At 42.0% G+C, this 20,587-nt stretch overlaps 1 protein-coding gene across 2 annotated transcripts in view; it reads left to right on the forward strand.

Annotated features, from left to right (window-relative positions):
• CCDC85C (coiled-coil domain containing 85C) overlaps positions 1-20,587 on the forward strand; it is a 150,703-nt gene that overhangs the window by 123,370 nt on the left and 6,746 nt on the right. For both annotated transcript variants that reach the window (XM_034767997.1, XM_034767998.1), the window contains one exon: positions 17,027-17,122. In XM_034767997.1, coding sequence (XP_034623888.1) covers positions 17,027-17,122 — 96 coding nt within the window. The remainder of the gene's footprint in view (positions 1-17,026; positions 17,123-20,587) is intronic.

Genomic DNA, 20,587 nt, shown 5'->3' on the forward strand with positions numbered 1-20,587 from the left:
ACTATAACCAAGTCATCTCTTAATCTTCTCTTTGTTAAGCTAAATAGATTGAGCTCCCTGAGTCTGTTGCTACAAGGCAGGTTTTCTAATCCTTTAATCGTTCGTGTGGCTCTTCTCTGAATCCTCTCCAATGTATCGACATCCTTCTTCAGTTGTTGACACCAGAACTGCACACAGTATTCCATCAGTGGTCTCACCATTGCCAAATACAGAGGTAAAATAACCTCTAGTCCCACTCAAGATTCTCCAGTCTATGCATCCAAGGATTCTATGAGAGTTGGAGTTTGGGAGGCAGGAGTCTGGGGAGTCTCCTAGATTTTTTTATGGACACCGTTAAGTTTTTTATGGATTTTCTATTATATATTCTGTCTATTCCTGCATAGGGAGGCTGGGATGGGGATTTTAAAATATATATATATATAAATCAGTTTAAAAAGAATAAATAATAACTACTCCAGGTACTGGCTTGCTGTATAATAAGGTGGCTGAGGCACAGGTCTGGGAGTCAGGAAATCTGGGTTCTCTTCCAGACGCTCTCTCCTGTGTGAATTTGTGCAAGTTATTTCACCTCTCTGTGCCTCCATTTCCTCAGCTATAAAAGAGGAGAAATAATTACCAACTCCATGGAGGTGTTTTTAAGGCTTAATTCTTTGCTTAAGGAGCTTTTGACGGACTATGTTACATAAGTGCAAGGCATTATTATTTAATTTTTGGAATGCTATTTCATTTGTTAAGGGATTGCTCAAGAGTTCATCTGTTATGGTCAGATGTCTTCTCCAGAATTAATCTAATAATGAATTAGGATTGTGAGATGTAATTTGAGTTGCCCATACGTGGTAACTCCTCATGTCTGTCTTTTTTTTAAATTGATAGTATAAATATGCCTAATCGTTGTGTTCCTTTAATACTCTGCTGAACAAACGTTTGCCTCTTAGGGATGGGGCAGAAGATATCATGGCATTTAAGCAATTCAGTTTCTAACGGTGTGAAATCTCACTTGCAGGTTTTTGGTGTATGAGCTTTCACTGAGTCAGGTGTTTGTACCAAAGCTAAAGATAAACTCTAGGGGCGAGGTGCTGCACAGAACTCACAACCCAAAGGGATGGAGAGCTAAGATGGCTTTTGCTCCTCAGCACTGTCCTAGTTTACACAGCTCTGGGGGTCTGTCTAAGTTACAGCAGCCTCCTGCAACTCCCCTAGGGATGCAGCACTTCCCAGAATCTCTGCAGCACTGCATGCTATGGCCCCACCCCAACACAACCCTCCCACCTAAAGCTCCACTCCAGGTACGTCCTCAATGGCCTTCTTCCACAATGGAATCCTCCATTGGCAGAACCCAGGGCTTTGGAGTAACTTTACACCACCCTGGCCCTTTTATCCAGAGTAAAGGGGCCAGAGCAGGGAGAAGGTTCTCAGTCTAGAGATTTTGAAGTATGCTAAATAGCTCTTGTAATGGGTCAGCATAATAGTTTATTCCTGTAAATAAAACCCAATCTGTGACAATAATGCTTAACATGGGTGGACTATCTCTGCTGGGCTGACAAATTATAGCAGGCAAAGTGCCAGTGTATTGTTGGGATTGGCGAATAGGAAACTTTAAGGATCCTATTTAAATTGGTGGAAGCAGGAAGCTACTTTTTGGTGTTGTCTCTTTGGGGAGATTGAGAAAGGGCCCTGTAAAACTAATACGCCACTACAAGAGAGGCCCATGCTTATAACTATCAACCCCCAATGTATGGCTTTGAACCTTTAGACCACACTTGGGTCAGGTTTTCAAGTTTTTCTTCAGAACCATAAGGCTAGAAACATCCTTTTTTTTTTTTTTAAAGTAAGTGGAGATTCTCACATCCACATGAGTCCAGCAGCTGGGGTTTTAAGAAAAACACAATTTTTTCTGATACTAGTAATAAAAACGCAAGAGTTGGCAACACTGGGAAATCTTCTAATTGTAAGCTGGAGGCAGGAGAGAAGTGGTGGTGCTTTTCCAAGCTCTGCTCATCAAAGAAGCTGTGCCTACTCTCAGCAGATTGTGCAGCTATTCAGAATGACTATGCATGGTCTCTGTGCGCCGTTGGGCTCCTTGCAGAGGGTGGGGCAAGGAGGGGAAGAGTAAGTGGTGCTCTCCAGGATGCCAACCACTATGGCACCAAGATGAGACCTCACTCATTTTTGCGACCAGATTGTGACCTTCCCTTTCCTTTCTTACCTGGGGACAAAAGAATTAACAATATTACATTGAAATTATAATCACTGGGCATCTGAGTTCACACCTCACTGAGATGAATGGGGCAGTCCACACCCCTCAGAGCTCTTGTTCTATGCCTTTTGCAGACTCATCTCTGTTTCAGGTTCGTTTAGTTCCCATTTTGTTAAGGTTTTCTTTGCAGCCATAACAGCTAGGCTTGCTTTTTATTAAAATGAAAGCTGAGATCCTGGAGACCAAGAAAGTAGTTTTAGAAAAGTGCCGGTACGGCATACAGAGCATGTATTGGCTGTTTCTGAGCCTTGAATATAAGATTCTGGATGCAGTTCTCACCTTTTAAATAAGAGAACACTGCTTCAGAGCTCTGTAGCATGAGTGCACAGCACTCAAGCATCCAGGCCTCTTTCATATTGCTTTTTACAAATGAATACCTAAGAAAAGAAGAAGAGGTAACTTAATACCAGTCTAGACTCACATTCCTACAAATTCAGGTGTCTTTACTCCAGCAACTTCAAACCCCAATTTAGAGGGGCCAGTCATTGGGGTTTGCTATGTTTTTTACAGCCTTCTCAGAGGTATCATCTTGCTATTCAGAGCAAATGCTACAGTAATAAAAAGGACTCATCCCTCTGTAATGGGGTACACTCACCTCTCATGAGCACCCCATGGCCAAGTGTGTGTGCCTGCACTCTTTCTCTCAGATTGTCCCTGCTCTGGGATAGAGCAGTGCCCCAGGGCTCCCTCCCTAAAAAATGTCTTCACCCTCTTGGGCTTCCTGGCTACAGCTCTCCAGCTGGGCCACTATAGTTCAGTTTCCTCTCTGGAGTGCCTCAGTGGCTAGGGCACTTCCCTGTGGCCTCGCACCATCTTCACCCTTACCTCAGGGCCTTCTCTTAATGGAGTCCCAGCAACCAGCTCAAGGCTCCTTCTCGCTCTCCCCGACTTCTGGCAGTGCTGCCCTGTCCAGGGTTCTGTAGCTCCATCAGCCAGCCACACTTCTACAGCTCCAGCAAGGAATTGAACTCCTGCTGGCCCTGAAGCTCTTCTTATACTAGGCTTCTGGACCCTGATTGGTTGTGGGACACAGCCACTTGAGGCAGCTTAGAGGACCCTCTCCACTGCCCTTTATTGGGGTGGGGTGTGGCAGGGCCATGCGGCCTCCAGAAGGGGGTCTCAGAGGGTCTGGTATACCCCGTCACACCCCCTTTCTGTAATTTTGATTGTGTTGAATCTGGGAAAGTATAAAATATTAGGAAAATATATCAGTTTGTAGAGGTTCTTTCAGAATTAGAATAAAATTCCTAAATCACTGTAATTATTTTGAGCTTTTCTAGCAATTTGGCAATAAAATAAAATGTGTTGGTGTATCTGTGTGTGTATACATGTATATTCTGCAGTAATAGTAATGGGGGACTATAACTACCCAGACATCTGTTTGGAAAAATAATATGGCAAAAAACAAAATTTCCAGTAACTTCTTGGAGCGTATTGTGGACAACTTTTTGTTCCAGGAAATGGAGAATGTAACCAGGGAGACAGTTGTTTTATACTTGATTCTGACTAACAGGAAGGAATTAGTAGTGAATCTGAAGGTGGAAAGCAATTCGGATGAAAGTGATCATGAAATGTTAGTTGTCATGATTCTAAGGAAAAGGAAGGAGTGAGGGCAGCCAAATGAGAACAATGGACTTAAAAAAAGCAGATTTTAACAAACTCCGAGAACTGGCTGGTAAGTTCCCATGGGAAGAAAATCTAAGGGAAAAAGGATTTTTGGAGAACTAGCAACTTCTCAAGGAGACAATATTAAAGGTACAACTGCAAAATGCGAAGGAAAGATAGGAAGACTAGTACGAGGCAAATATGACTCCATCAGGAAATATTTAATGACCTGAAAATCAAAAAGGAATCCTACAAAAATGTGGAAATGTGGACAAATTGCTAATGAGGAGTACAAAAGAATAGCACAATAATGTAGGGACAAAATCAGAAAGGCTAAGGCACAAAAAGAGTTACACCTAGCAAGGGATGTAAAAGGCATTAAGAAGAGGTTCTTTAAATACATAAGAAGCAAGAGAAAGATGAAGGAAAGTGTAGGTCCTCTACTTAGTGGGGAAGGAGAGCTAATAACTGTGGACATCAAGAAGCTGAGGTGTTCAATGGCTATTTTGTTTCAGTCTTTACTGAAAAAGGTAATGGTGACCAGATACTCAACACAAGTAATATTAACCACACGAGGGAAGGAATGCAAGCCCAAATAGGAAAATAACAGGTTAGAGAATATTTAGATAAGTTAGATGTATTCAAGGCTGCAGGGTCTGATGAAATTCATCCTAAGGTAATTAGGAAACTAGCTGAAGCTAGTTGAATCTTGGAACCATTAACAATTATCTTTGAGAGCTCCTGAGGACAGGGGAAGTCCCAGAAGACTGGAGAAGGGCAAACATAGTACCTATCTTTAAAAAGGGGAACTCAGGGTACCCATGGAATTATAGACAAGTCAGCCTAACTTTGATACCTGGAAGGATACTGTGTGATGTGGTGTACAGGCCCCATGCTGAACCAGGGTAGGGAGTAGAGCAACTGGGCTAGGGAGGCTCACCCTCAATAGGTGCAAGGCATATTTCCAGTGGAGGAACATTTCAAAGGGCATTGGTAGCCCAGGAGAAGGGGGAATTAACTGCATGTGACGCCAGGAAGCAACGCTGTTGTGGAGCGCTGTGTAGGGAGTGGCAACTAGCTGTACTAGCACAGGACTTGGGTTCTCCCCGCTCTTTGGGATTTGAAAACCCTGAGACTGATTAACTGAACTGGACACTCAGAGATTGAGAAGAGTCTGACCATGCCCCAAACTAAGGAGCTCCAGATTGATAGGAAGTGACCCAGGGGGTAACATAATTTGGGGTAGTTCTGTAGGTGGCCCTGCTGCTGCCCAGCTGCAGGGGCACACTGTGGTAGACCACTGCACCTGACAGCCCACCCTGACACGTGCCAGAGAAGCCACCTGCCCTAGGATGGCACGAGTCCCCGTACCTTGGCCACCACCTGCTCCTTTTTAGTGATGAACTCTGTGGGACCAATCTGAGCTTTAGGTTGGTTTGCGCTACTTAGAATTTCTGATGTTGCAAGAAATTCTTTCCAATGGACTCTGAATATCTTTTGCAGGCATTTATTTGGGAATGAGCTGATCTTCTTATCAATTTCTGTTGTAGATTTCCATGACTCTGGTCCATAAAGGAGGACAGACATGATGCCCATGTTAAAAATTTATATTTTTGCCTGTTCCAAATCATGCTACTTTTCCAAATCTTTTCAAGGTTATAACAGTTTTTTGCTGCTTTTGATATTCGTTGCTTGACATCTATCACCATCATTGTACATCTCACTCCCTAGATTGGTAAAATGAATGACTTCAAGTGTTTCTTCGTCCTCTATAATGGTTATTTTTGGGACACTGATAGCCATATATTTTGTCTTCCTTCTGTTGATAAACAAACCACCTTGTTTTGCTGTGTCTGCCAAAAGTTGGGTCTTTTCTTCCATTAAGTGATGTGTTGAACTAAGCAGGACACGTCATCAGCAAAAATGAGGTCATTCAATTGTGTTTTATCATTGGCATTAACCTATAGATCCTTGATTATTCTAATTATTTAGTTGGTATTCCATAATATGCCCTAATTCTCTAAAGACCGTCTCTGGGTACAGTGTCAAAAACCTTCTGGAAATCTACAAAATTTATCACAAGAAATGCTTGCCACCTCACACTTTGTTCTATAATGCCAGTATAGTCTGCACATGATCTGAGTGGTCTAAAACCTGCTTGTTTCTGTCTAAGTTATAGATCTATTTGTTTCTTGATATGTTCCAGGATGATGATGTACATGATTTTCACAGGCACTAAGAGTAATGTGCTTCCTCTCCAGTTATTGTAGTTGGTAAGGTCACCCTTCTTTCGCAATTTTACTATAAGGGCGCTCTTCCACTGGGTTAGGTTCTTTTAGTCATTCCATATTCTATCCAGACTTTCCATGTGGGTTTTGGCAGGCTGTTTCATCACTTGCTCTAACCATTTCTCCAGCTGCTTTCCCATTTTTTCAGTTTACTGATGGCTTTTCTAACTTCTTCCATTGCAATATCTCCTTAATCAATATGAAGCTCTAGTGCTAGGTCTTCATCACATATTTCTAGTAGGTCACTTGGGCTTGGTCTATTTAAAACAACCTAAAAATGTACCACCCATCTTTCCCTTTTTTCTCTTCTGTACTAACAGTCTTTCCATCTGCACCTTTTAATAGGGCCTGTAGTGGTGCTAAAGTTCCTGTTAGCTCTTTGATTGTCTTACATAAGGTTGTAAGGTCACCTCTTTGGCTAGCATCTTAAGCCTCTTGACATTTTCATCAGTCTATGCCCTTTTATCTCTTGTAGCATTCCTCCGTTTCATCTCTCTATGTAGAACTCTGTATTCTTCTTGCCAATTGCTTGTCTCTTCACATGTCTTAGCATTCATGAGTTTTTGCATTATACTTCTCTTTTTCACTGCTGCCCAAGTAGCATTGCTAATCCATTCTTCCCTTTTAGATTTCGTTGTTATTTAAACAACCTTTGCATTTTCTAGATAGCACCCTTTGACGTTTTCCCACAGAGTATCAATGTCTTGGTTCTCTTTGGTTAATTCTGTTAGAACACTGACTCTGTTCTTCAATTCAAGCTGAAAAGCACTTTTTGTCTTTAGGTGTTTTAATTGTGTGCTGTTTATGCACGGTCTTCTTTTATCTTCAGCATCCTCTTTAACTTGATCTTCAAGTTCACGATACAACAGCTATGGTCACTGCCCACATTTGCTCCCCTATGCACGAACATCTGCCAAAGAGCTGTGCAAGGTTCTTGAAATGCAGAAGTGATCTGTCTGGTTCTTGGTAGCACCATCTGGGGAGTTCCATGTCACTTCATGGATTTCTTTATGAGGAAATATTGTTCCACCTATCACTAGGTTGTTCACACTGCCAATTTCTATTGATCATTCACTATTCTGATTGATTTCCAAACCCCTGTCACACTTGCCCATAACTTAATCTAACCCATCATTGTTATTTCCAACTTTTTCATTTAAAACCACCTCTAGTCACAACGATATTATGTGTTGGGCTATCACATCCTGTAACAAATCATAAAAAGCATTTTTTTTTCTTCATCTGGCTTTTTTGTTGGTTGGTGCATAGCATTGTATGACTATTAGTCTGAAGAATCTAGTCTGAAACCAAGCTTTAATAATTCTTTCATCGCCTGATTCCTGCCCTGCCTCATTCAACATTAGGATTGCTATGCCAGCTTCAGTCTACCATCCACAGTCCTGGAATGGCAATGATCTTATTTGTTTCTCTATATAGTGTAATTTGTTTGAAACTGTCCATTTACACTCCCTGATTCCACGGACATCAAGAGGGAATCTATCCATTTCTTTAATTACTTGGGCAGCTTTAATAGCTTCTTACATTGTTCTCACATTCCAAAATCTGTTTTCCTTATTGATCTGGTCTTGAGCAAGAGACTTCTCAGCACATGGGCTTTCTTTACAGTTTTGACCAACGTCTGTCATATTCGTCGCATGAAGTCGATCACTTGTTTGAGCCTGCTGCACACAGATATGGCTCCTAGTGTTCATTTCTGTAGTAAGTTTGTTTTTGTCTGATGAGGTTACCAGCCCCATGAAAACCTTAGGTCCACGGCTCCTTATTCATTATTTGGAGCGGTCCACATATTTACATTTCCCCCATCTTCCACTTGAGGAATACGCTTGGTAGCTCTGGATGCTCCAAAGACCAAATGAGACATTGCATAATTATTAATGTATAATTTTATTGATTGCATGATTATTTTGTAACAAATCACATTTGCACTGATTTAACTCTGTCCATGGAAAAATGGTATAATGTTGCTGCCAATAGTATTCAGAATTTTTTTTGCAAGCTATATTGCTTAGTTGTTTGACTGAAACAGCTCTGAATTTAGCATGCTAATACCAGTTTGTAAGATTTTTGAAAGACCATGGTGCCTCTTTGGTCCTGTGAGATTCTAAGGCGGTGTCCTGTTTTTTAGACAGTGTAGATTGAACTCAGGTCTGTTATACCAGTCTAAATCCAAACCACAGTGGAGTTACTTGGGTTTATATTGTTGTAACCAAGAGGAGAAGTTGGACCAGTGAGTTGAGTGCTTTGCGGCGTTCCAGGAGAGTGGAACTCTGTGCGGCATTAATGCTGTTCAGTTAGGTAGATACCAAACATTGCTATTCTATGGGAGAACTAGTTGCAAAAGGATGTCCATGCTTTCCCTCACCCTCCTCTGTGCGGTCCCATCAGAGCTCCCTTGTCCTTGGCACACCGATTCAGACATGTGAGAGGGAGCAGTGTGGGACATGGCTGCAGGGAGAGGGATCCTCTTCCATTGGATAGACGGGATACTTAGGACTGTATGGCAATGAAGCAGTTAAACTGGTTTTTATTAATCAAACGGGATATATAAGCCCTTTTTGTTGCTTAAGTAGATTTCACTAAACTGCCCTGAAGATACGGTTTATCTGACTAGTCTGGGTCTGAGCTATGTAGATGGGCTCTGCCTGGCTCCTGGACAGACCCAATGGTTAATTCATGGATTTCAATGTTTACGTGGCCAGCTGCTCAGTATGATTAATGGGAGGCAAATTAAATAATGCTGAAGGAGATTAGCATCTGGAATAAAGTCCCTCTGAATCTGAGATGGAAGATGCATCTTGTTTTCACTTGCTAATACCAAGGACCAGTGGCTCACTTCCTTCAGTAACAGCAGTGAAGAGATTAGCGGCATACAGTAATAGTCTTCTATTCAAGATGTAAACTCTCTTTCCATAGCATCTGCCCATACTTCCCTCTGTGGGATCCGTGTTCTCGTGTTTGTATCCTGTGGCAGGCATGATGCTTTGCACAGCTGGAAAAGAGCATAACATGACTTAGGTTAGTATGAAAGTGCAGCCATCTAAATGTGCAGGAGATGTGGATTTTTTATTTAAAAATAAATAAATCCTGCAATACGTCTGAATGGTGGGCACATGCTAATGAAGTGCCACCATTACTAAGGATGGCCAACTTTTGACTAAAGCTATTTCAGGTGATTTTTTCCCCCCCCCTAAAATGACATAATGTCATTTTCTTAAAATATCCTATTAAAATCTCCTGGATTGCTTTCAATAGTCACCGGGAGATGGATGCCGATTCCGGGAGACTCCAGGCCATGACAACCCAACCATTACTGTGGGTCAAAGGCCACGCTGGTGAATAGACAAACCGGGAAGATAACTATTCAGAACAATTCCAAATAAACTGGCATATTCCTGGATGCTCTACTCAGAGAAAGGGGAGGAGATAATGGGATTGGGGACTGATGCATCGAACAGCAAGGATGGCAAAAAAAGAATGGGCTAAAGTTGGTCAAAAAAAGCACCTGTAGTTGGTTGTTGACCAGTCTCCCCTCCTAGGAGACACTTAATCTGGGTGTCTCCAGGTGATGCTATCACGAGAGGAATTGGTCCTTCTTTATATGCACGCCATAGCAGAGGCAGGAGTGTGCTCCAGGGATGACTATATACAGTAAGAGAGAAAGGGGCTTCGAAGGGAGGGGGAAATGTCAGCTTAGAGTCATGTCATGCTTGGAATACACACTGCGCTGGCTCTTCGTTCCAAGCTTAACCCTTCTGTGCTCGCATAGCACAGAAAGGCATGTGCGAGTCCCAGCTCCGAATTGACAGCTTCCACAGCTTCATCAAGTAGGTGCTAACGATGATATTTATATTGAAGGACCCAGAGAATTTTTGAGACCAACGATAGCAACCTTATTTCTGATCCTCAAGGAGTCTGTCTCTAGGCCTTTTGTATATCAATGTAAGGACTAAATCTTGTGAGCAGCCTAATAAAGCAGAAAAAAATGGACATGAGCTCAAATAGATGTCCCCCATCTCTCGTCGTTTTGGATCCTGCCTGAGCTCTACTGAGCAGGGTTTTCACTTCAGCAAGGTGGCTTTTCTGCATCTAGCACAGCTTCTGGTTTGATATGCTCCCAAAATGGGCCTCTTTTTTTCCCTAGCAAGGTAGGTAAGACAAAGGAGAGGAACATTTTCAGCAAGATCTCTTGGCGTTGCCACTCGGTGGGTGGTTGATGATGTGTTAAAGCTGAACTGTGAAATTTCACTTTCCATTTCTGAATGAATCAATTGAAGCTAAGAAAGTGGTGGTGGTAGTAGTTTATTGGGTTATTTTACCTTTGTGCCTTGTGTTTATGGCATGTGTTTGCAAAGTTTCATTAATTGCTGTATAATCTGGTAAATGCAAATTTAATTTAGTTGCTAGCGCTGAGACAACACAATCTTCTGGGGTGTTTGTGTTTCGGGGCCAAACTTTTAGTGAGCTTCCCTGATTCTCCAGCAGTATTTGCAGGCACATCCATTTGCACTTGCAAAATGAGTGATTGCACATGTATGCAAATCAGATCTCACTGAGTGAGTCTTCAATTATGTATGTAACCCTGCATGTGGCCGTGATCACCGTCATATACACGCACTTTTCATAAGCCCCTTTATCAACTGACTTTACATTGCACTTGTGAATGTAGCCAAGCTCCACATATACCAATGATTGTTTCCATAGTAGCAAATGTACCTCAGAGAAAGGGAAAGAGGAAAAGGTTAAGTTGTATAATGTGTGATGGTGCAGTGTTGGAAAAATATTTCCTGCAGGTTTTGATTCCTATTAAGTCTCTAGGATTTTTAACCATATATAGAGCATGCAACAAAAAGGCAGCCAGCTCATTATTAATCCCTCTTCTCATGCAAAATAGAAGAAACATGCACAACAGAGAAGATTGAGATTTGCATCAAGGCACTAGGCTCGGACTCCAGTGTTCTGGGTTCAGTTTCTGACTCTGCCACAGAATTCCTGTGTGAACTTGGGCAAGTCACTGCATCTCAATGTGCCTCAGTTCCTAATCCTTAAAGTAGGGGTAATATTGTTTCCCTACCTTCTAGGATAAATTCACGAATGTATATGAAACTCCCAGATACTAGGGTGCCATAGAAACACCTAGAAATAAATCCAAACAGAGCAAAGCAAATCAAGTCACAAACAAAATCAATGACGAACAGAAATGTATCCACTTTTGTTTTATGTGAGTTGTATGGGGATACCTGCCTATTTCACTTGTAGTTTTCTTTGATCAGTCACATGGCAATCAACACTTCATAGCATCACATGTGATCACAATTATTCTTGTTTTACTGCTGTTTGAGCTATTTGACTGTTTGGGCTTTTTTTTAATCTGGGGTTAAGTGCAAAATTCTGCTTGTTTTTTAAATCAATGATCAGTAGTAATAGAAAGCAATAAAAAGATGTGACATTCAGAAGCTTTGAAATGTGGCCACAAGCTCCATTTCATTATTAACCGTCTAAAGAGTTCTCAGCTCCTGGGATCTCTGTGGACCATGACTGTCCAGTCAAGCAAAATCATTCTGATTCTGAAAGCTAGCTGATCTGTTCGGGAGCCAGTAGCACAATTCCCGGCAGTTCAGGACTAGACATCTTGGAACTGAAATAGTGGCTTGGGGTGGGCAGGTGAAGGGGCTGTTAAATGGATATAGCATTCACACTCAGAGTAATGAACTAAGAAGAACGAGATCTCCTGTCTTTTTCAAATCCGATGAGAAATGTTGGAAAAGTTGCTCATCACAATTCTTCTGTAGCTTTTGACTGCCAGAATTTATATAAAAAAATCTATACTCCATTTTCCCCTGCCTTCCTGGTTTTTAACATTTTGAGAGTTTAATTAATCCTAAACATTCTGATAAAATAATCCTAAATAAGAGAACTGGCAACTTGCCCCTGCACTGCGGGACCCCAGAAAATGTACATTTCTAACCAGTCCTCATTTAGTACCCCTTTCTCCACATGGGTGATGTTGACACTTGGATTCTGGGAAGGAATGGTAGAAGCGACCCTACGGCTATTATATAATGTGTTCACAAAATCAACAACTTGAAGCCACTGATGCAACAGAAATGTGCAATTATTGTCCTGCTAAATTGGCACATAGACTTGCCTACTGTACCATAGAACTTAATGGGCCAGATTCTGCTCTCATTTATATAGATGTAAATCAGGAGTAACACCATTAAAGCCCACCTGGACCAACGAGAATGAGAAGCTTAGCATCTAGTAATGACTTAGGCTCTTATTCACTTGTTCTGTGCTCAGTAGAGAGATGAGGCAGAAAGGGTGTATTTTTCATCAGTTTAAATATAAAAATAGTCACATCCTGTTTGTTTTGTGAACTATTCTTTATTAACCTCTGAAAACAGCCCACAGGTCCCATGACAGGGTGGGGAATGTCTCCAGCTTTGGTTACAGACTGATATGAAAATCTAGCAAGTGACTAAATCAGCAAGACCTCTGACTAATGCAGTGTGCATATCCAAGAGAACCAACAGAGGAGAAGAAATTCAGACTGATACGAGCCTCACAGCGCAGAATGTAGCATTCCTTGTCTGTGTAGACTGTGTCTGCTTGTTAAAGCGATAAATAGATTAACCTGTTTGTGGCTGGGGGGCAATGGGCTGCTTCAATGGTGTGACCCTGGTTATAAAAAGGTAAGGAGGAAATAAAGGAAAGGGGCATAAGAGAGAAACAAGAGCAGTATGAGCTTAGATTACTGCAGAGATGGGAGCTGCAGAAATAGCAGGGTTCAGGCTATAACAGCCCTCCAAACAATATGGCTAATCTCCTCCAGTCACAAGACTTCTACTACCTCCTCTGTGCTGATGGCCTGAGTTTTCCCTCCATACTCCTGACCTTTTGCCCTCCATCCAGTCTCTCTCTCTCTCTCTCTCCTCAGTATCTCATCTTGCCGCTGGATGACATGCAGCTCCTCATCTTTCCTTCTTGGCCCCTTCTTCCCTGCTCTCCTGCTGTTGACAATTCCACAATCCTTCCTGCAGAGCGGGGCAGCAATCTTGGGATTGTCTCGGACTCCTTCCACTTCCCTCCCCCCCCCCCCCCGGATTGTTGCTGTCAGTAAATCTTGCCAGTTTTTCCTCTACAACATCCCCCAGATCTGGTCATTCCTCCTGCCAAGACTCTGGTCACCTCTTACCCTGATTACTACAGCCACCTCTTCTTGGGCTTCCTTGGCACTCACTCCAGCCCAGAAAGCCACTGTGGTTCTAAGTAAGTACTTATATGGCCCCCATTACCATAGTGTCTGCACCTCATTATTTTTAAATGTATTTATCCTCACAACACCCCTGTGAGGTAGGCCAGTGCTATTATCCCCATTTAACAGTTGGGGAACTATGGCACAGAGAGACTAAGTGACTTGCCCAAGGTTACACCAGAAATCTGTGGTAGGGAGAGGAATTGAACCCTGGTGTCCCGAGTCCCAAGTTAGATTCCTAACCACATCATCCTTCCTCCCAAAACTCCTCACTCTGACTAAATCTAGCTGTTTTTCACATCCCTGCACCTGCTTTCCCCCTCTCGCTTCCTATGAAATTCATGCTTCTCCTCACCTTCAGGAACTTACACAACCAGCTCTCCATCCCCCTCTCCATTCTTGTCTCCTCTGACTTTTCTCCTTGATGACTTCACTCTGTCAAACTGATGCCCCTTTTGTGTTTTCCCTTCACTCTCACCTTTGTGCCTTCTTCAGTGCTGCCTCCTGTGCCCGAAACTCCCTTTTCAATGTTATGTTCACAGCACACAAACAGAGAAGTTAGATACAAACATAAAAATCGCTTATTCTGGAGGGTTGCAACATAACACTACTTTATTTCTTCAAATCCAGAACCCTGACCACAAGTACCAAAGAGAGAGAGAGGCAAAGCAGGCTGCTTCTGAAGGCAGCAATGCACAAATCACCTCACCTTACTCTAGTCTGGCTCTTTGCAGACTGATTCAGATCACATGCTTCTCTACAGGGCTCCCTAGCTTGCAAGTAGGACCAGGAAACCCCTTACACTTGATAGCGCGTAATATTTAACACCATTTTCAATACACCACATCCATCCCAGGTCTCCATATTTACATATTCTCCTCCTCAAAACCCATCCTGAAGACTCGCTTTGTGAAACTCTTTGCTACTCATTCACACTGCTTTTAGTGTCCTGCTTTCCTCTTTCCTGCATTTGTACATTCTTCACTTAGTTTATGAGCTCTTTGGGTTGAGGATTTCATCTGTAAAGGGGTTTCCCCACTGACACTGCCATACAAATAATAATTATTAACACCAAGCCTAACCTGAGAATCAGTGATCATATTTGTCTTGGAAAGGAAGCCATCCCAGAGTGAGGCTATGTTTAGGCAGAAGCGGGTCCCTTTTCTTTGTTACAGCTCCATCATTTAACATTGTTTTTTTAAGGACAAATTATCTGCTGGCATAAATGGGTACAACTCCACTGCCGTTAACACCAGCAGAGAATCTGGCCCAATGTGTGTATATTTTTGAAATGATCCAAAATATACAATTTGTCTTTAAATCAAATGCAACTGAGGGTGTTGTAGAAAAAATAATAGTGTTTTTTTTTTTTCATGTGAGTGCAATAAGCCATTGGACCTGATCAAATATTTTGGAAACCATTTCTCTCTGTTCTTTATGGCTCATGTTTCCCTCATGCTCGTCTCCCATATTAGTTTTAAGAGTGGTTACAATCATAGCTCAAGGTGGTAGAACTATCAATGCCTAACGTAGGAAGAGAGAAAGATATTATTGTGGAAAGGTGTGTCCATTTTGCTGCCTCTTGTGGGAGACCTTTAATCTACTGGATTGTAGTTAGAAAGCCTTGTTTATATTTCCAGGGTGATCATGAAGATTCCTCTTGTAATGATCAGCAGGGTTGTATGTTAATATCTTGCACAGTGTTTACTGTGTTCTAGCCAAGGGGAGCGTTGGGAGGGATTTATGGCCACAGAGTCCCAATTCTTCTGCTTTTAGTTGTCATGAGATTAAGATCTAAATTGTATTAAGAAGAAAACAGTGGTATTTTTGAAGCCAGAGGTTGGGAGAATGATACATATATTGATGCATTTGACCTTTATTGAAGACTGATTCTGCAGGCTTCCAAGAGCATTTAGCAGATCTCCATTCAAGATCCCGACAGAATATTCTTTGTTGGCAGCTCTGGATTAAGTGGATCAGTCACTTACATTTCCCCCCCTTTATTACTTATTGTGAAAAGAGTTGGCTTGACAGCCTTGAAGATGAAAGTTCTCTGTTTATCTATACGACATTCACAACCCCGGTGGGAGAAATGAATTTTTCCCTTATCCTCACGCTGGAGGGATCCAATGCAGAATGCAATGGTAGCCTCATCTCCATACTCTTGCAACCTATTAATTCTCTCTTGAGATTTCCCACAAAGCTGCTAATTCTAATGCTGGTTTCTCTGATGCATTCACCTGTCCAATAAAAAGTGAGGTGTGGGCCAACAACTCATTTCACAAAGGCCTCAGAACAACCATTGGGGAAGACCAATACCTTGGTTAAATTCAGATCAGTGGTCTAAATATGAAAGAATCCCTGGTGATTCAGAGCCTAACAAACTGGGCCAAATCCAGTTCCTTTATCACATGTATATGAACATTTTTTAAAATAAAAACAAAACACTTGAAAAAGTAAAACATGGCAAGCTGGGCCTCACAGCTGAAATGCAGGAGCAATAAGAACAACCCCCTGGCCTCTGCTTGGTATAAAAGATGATGGGAACAGACACTGGTTTTTTAATCTTAGAAAAGATGGTAATGAAGACCCACATGCATTGTATGGGCAAAGCATTCCTGTGATGGTGTTACACATCACTCTGTCATCCTAATTTATTTTCTCCGTCCAACAGTATAATCGTTCTTTGTGTTTCCTATGGGATGCAAAGACTAAATATGAGTTTGTCAATGGATTCATTGTTGGTTTCTCCGAGCATTACAGTGCAAATGCACAAATAAGACGGACAGGAGGAGAGCATCTCACTGAATAAGGATATTGTATCTTGTGTTAGTCAAGAGAGAGACCTTGGAAAGGAAAGCCTATATCAAAAGTGCTTATCAAGCTGTTTGCATACTTGAATTCTTAGGAAAATAGCAATTTTTATATCTTTCCCCGTGGAATCCTAAACACAGTAGAAGTAGAGAGCGTGTTTTGGAAATAATCCCCACCAACATCAAGTTTGGACACCTGTTTATTTTTAGGTTACCATCCAATCCTTCTTATAGCTGAAGATGGGTACATGATGCCCATTTGAAAATGTTGCCAATAAACCAATAAAAACTGATGCCAACTATTATTTTCATGCCAGATGCTCTATAACTTCTTAGTAGAAGCTAGGCGGTGCCTGAAAGTTATCATGTTTGCAATGTTTTTTCTATGGAAAGGTTGGAGAACTCTTTTGGCTTTGTCTAATGCACAGAAGTTTTACCAATTAAACTAAAATTGTTTCTTGAACTGGTTTAGCTAAACTGGTACAAGTCCCCATGGGGAAACCCTTAATTTCATTGACACTTGGCTTATCTGAATTAAGCTACAAAAGAGTCAGCTGGTGTGTGTCCACATAGGGGTTTGCACTGGTTTAATTAAATTCAGTTTAAGAACTGCTTTTAGTTAAGTTGTGTGCAGATAAAGCCTTTGTCTTTGCCTGAGGCTGGTGGAGAGTTAGATTTGAGGTAGTATTGATACAGTTTTGATTTTCCTAGGTATTTTCTTCCTCTCATTTAAAGAACTCAGTTAAAAATACTTAAAAAGTGTGTTTTTTACTTATTGTTTCAACAGGGCCCAGCTCGTATGACTCCTGATCTTGCTTCCTCTCCTGTGGCAGGATATGTCCCTGTGGGTCAGAAACCGGAGGCTGTGGTGCATGCTATGAAGGTAGGTCTGCATTCAACCCATATGTCGCATTGCTCCTGCATACAACAACTGTAGAAACATCATCTGGCATTTTCTCTAATGATGGAATCATAGTAATCAGAGATGGAAGAGAACTATTCAGCCAGATTATTACTGACCAGCAGTCATGCCACGTCAAGCAGTTACCTTGTCAACCAGCTAAGCAAGTTCAAGTGTGGCCAGCTTATGGTTGGGAGACCTGCAAGGAAAAGTCACAATACTACAAGCTGGTTACCTTTTGAGTTTCTCCGTTCTGACTGAACCACTGCCCCAAGGTGGCTTTAGGAAGCATTGGGTGCCACTTCAGAATGAGATACATACCAAAGGTCTTATACACTTTTGGTCATTGAAAATCCTGTGGCAGTTCTCATAAGAGTAGGGAGCATTTTATGTAATTCTGTAACAAACCGTGGCTTCATACACACGTAGACACCTGATTTGTCTCTGGGGGTCGAAACTAGGACCCTACCACTTGAGGTAAAGGAGAACTTTGACTTGGTAGCAAGTGGTAAAGTCACAAGGGCCAGCCTCTACAAGGAGAAATTCACTTGACATGTACTAGGCTGGTGTGGTACATGTTTCCCCTTGTCCTGAGTATCTAAGATCCATAGAAATTGCAGTCTGGTGGTGTCATTGTATAATGAACCATGGCTACATACACACAGATCACATAGCTGTCTGTGGGGATCAGGACCAGGGCCTCCAGCACTAAAAAACTAAAAGGCCTTTAACATTTGAGCAGGCTGTGTAGTTGCTGGTACCACCAACAGAGGGAGACATGACCACTCACACTACAATCCCATTCTGCCTATATGTATTTCTCCTGTAGTTTCTGGATAAGGTGACATTCTTTGTTTCCTGACCTAAATGGCTCTGTGCTGTTGACAGATCATAGAACCATAGAAGATTAGGGTTGGAAGAGACCTCAGGAGGTCATCTAATCCAACCCCCTGCTCAAAGCAAGACCAACCCCAACTAAATCGTCCCAGCCAGGGCTTTGTCAAGCCAGGCCTTAAAAAACCTCTAAGGATGGAAGTTCCATCACCTCCCTAGGTAACCCATTCCAGTGCTTCACCACCCTCCTAGTGAAATAGTTTTTCCTAATATCCAACCTAGACCTCCCTCACTGCAACTTGAGACTATTGCTCCTTGTTCTGTCATCTGCCACCACTGAGAACAGCCTAGCTCCATCCTCTTGGGAACCCCACCTTCAGGTAGTAGAAGGCTGCTATCAAATCCCCCCCTCACTCTTCTCTTCTGCAGACTAAATAAGCCCAGTTCCCTCAGCCTCTCCTCATAAGTCATGTGCCCCAGCCCCCTAATCATTTTAATTGCCCTCTGCTGGACTCTCTCCAATTTGACCACATCCTTTCTGTAGTGGGGGGCCCAAAACTGGATGCAGTACTCCAGATGTGGCCTCACCAGTGCCGAATAGAGGGGAATAATCACACTAATGTTGACTCATATCCAGCTTCTCGTCTACTGTAATCCCTAGGTCCTCTTCTGCAGAATTGCCACTTAGCCAGTCGGTCCCCAGCCTGTAGCAGCGCATGGGATTCGTCCGTCCTAAGTGCAGGACTCCGCACTTGTCCTTGTTGAACCTCATCAGATTTCTTTTGGCCCAAACCTCCAATTTGTCTAGGTCACTCTGGACCCTATCCCTACCCTCCAGCATATCTACCTCTCCCCCGAGTTTAGTGTAATCCGTGAATTTGCTGAGGGTGCAATCCATCCCATCATCCAGATCATTAATGAAGATGTTGAACAAAACTGGTCCCAGACCAACCCTTGGGGAACTCTGCTTGATACCGGCTGCCAGCTAGACATCAAGCTATTGATTACTACCTGTTGAGCCCGACGATCTAGCCAGCTTTCTATCCACCTTATAGTCCATTCATCCAATCCATACTTCTTTAACTTGCTGGCAAGAATACTGTGGGAGACAATATTAAAAGCTTTGCTAAAGTCAAGGTATATCACACCCACTGCTTTCCTCATATCCACAAAGCCAGTTATCTCATCATAGAAGGAAATCAGGTTGGTCAGGCATGACTTGCAGATGGTGAATCTATATTGACTGTTCCTGATCACCTTCCTCTCCTCCAAGTTCTTCAAAATGGATTCCTTGGGGACAGTTGCCAGGCTCCACCCTAAACTATACCTGCATTTCATCTGTGGATGAAATTATTGTGTGTGTGTGAGAGAGAGAGAGAGAGAGAGGTGTACAAACACCATGGGTCAGATTTCTAGATAATGTGCACTGATTTATAGCAGCTGAGGATTTAGTCCGGTGGTTGTGTGCAGGTTTATTTGTAAGCTTCTTTGGGGTCAGATCCACAGCTGGTGTAAATCAGTGTAGCTCCATTCATTGAGGTGAAATGCATGTGCCATATTATATGTTACAGAACCATGTGATAAATGAATTTAACATGCACCTTTGACCTCCTTACCTGCCCACTGTTCATCAATCCAGCTCTGCTAGGGGGGAATGTAATTTAAATTTAAATGGAAGTAATAGAAAATATAGTAACTATTCTCCCTTTGAGACTCATGTATCTGAAAGATTGCTGACTGATAGAATCAGATATGGAAGTTTTAATTAATCTACCCCAAAGTTGCCCTGGACATTTACCTTGTGGATACAGCCAGAGTTTGCTTTATAGCAAGATATTTCTGGTGGTCTGCACTGGGATTTGATTGTACAGGTTGTGTTGCTTTCACAGCTGAGAGTCAGAGGCGTACTGATTCCAAACAAGCTTGTTCAAAGTGCGAGTCCAGCTGGATCTATAATTAATCAATTCCTTCCTTTTTAATAGAAAAATAGACATTTTATTTGTCAGGGCTGGTATGTCTTTCACGTGCTCCATTAAAAAGGTGAATCTAGGTAAAGTTAATGTTTGTGCACAAATTCCACTGGTCCCAGATATATTGGTTAAACTAGTGGTTGGTACATTTTAAAAAGTAGGTTAAGGGCCCTAAGAGAATGACCTAGTTTTATAACTGAAACATTTAGCATACAGCAGGATTTCTGTGCTTGAACAAACCAATGAATAATCTAGGCTAGTATCCTGTTTCTAGCAGTGGTCAGTGCTGGATGCTTCAAGAGTGAAATCCATCCTTGTAATGAATCTAATCCTGTAGTTCATTTGCATGCTTACACTTGTGCACACACAAATATACCTCCTGTAAGGGTGTATGTGTTGTATGTGTATTCCTTTAGCATAAAAAAGAGGCAACATGGTGAGTGGTTTAAAAATGGTATTTCCAGGAGTCTGAGGTGACCACGTTATGCGTGAGTAACAAAGCCATGAATGAGTTATGTAGGTCATCCCAAACACATGTCAGTAAAATGACTATTTAGTGTCCTACCATGCTGTGCTTTTATTCATGCAACAGATTTGACAGAAAAAGCTATTTTAAAAATGTTTTAGAAGGTTTTTAATATAT

Source organism: Trachemys scripta, chromosome 4 (genome assembly GCF_013100865.1).
Source record: "Trachemys scripta elegans isolate TJP31775 chromosome 4, CAS_Tse_1.0, whole genome shotgun sequence".
In the NCBI taxonomy this organism is placed as follows: domain Eukaryota; kingdom Metazoa; phylum Chordata; order Testudines; family Emydidae; genus Trachemys; species Trachemys scripta.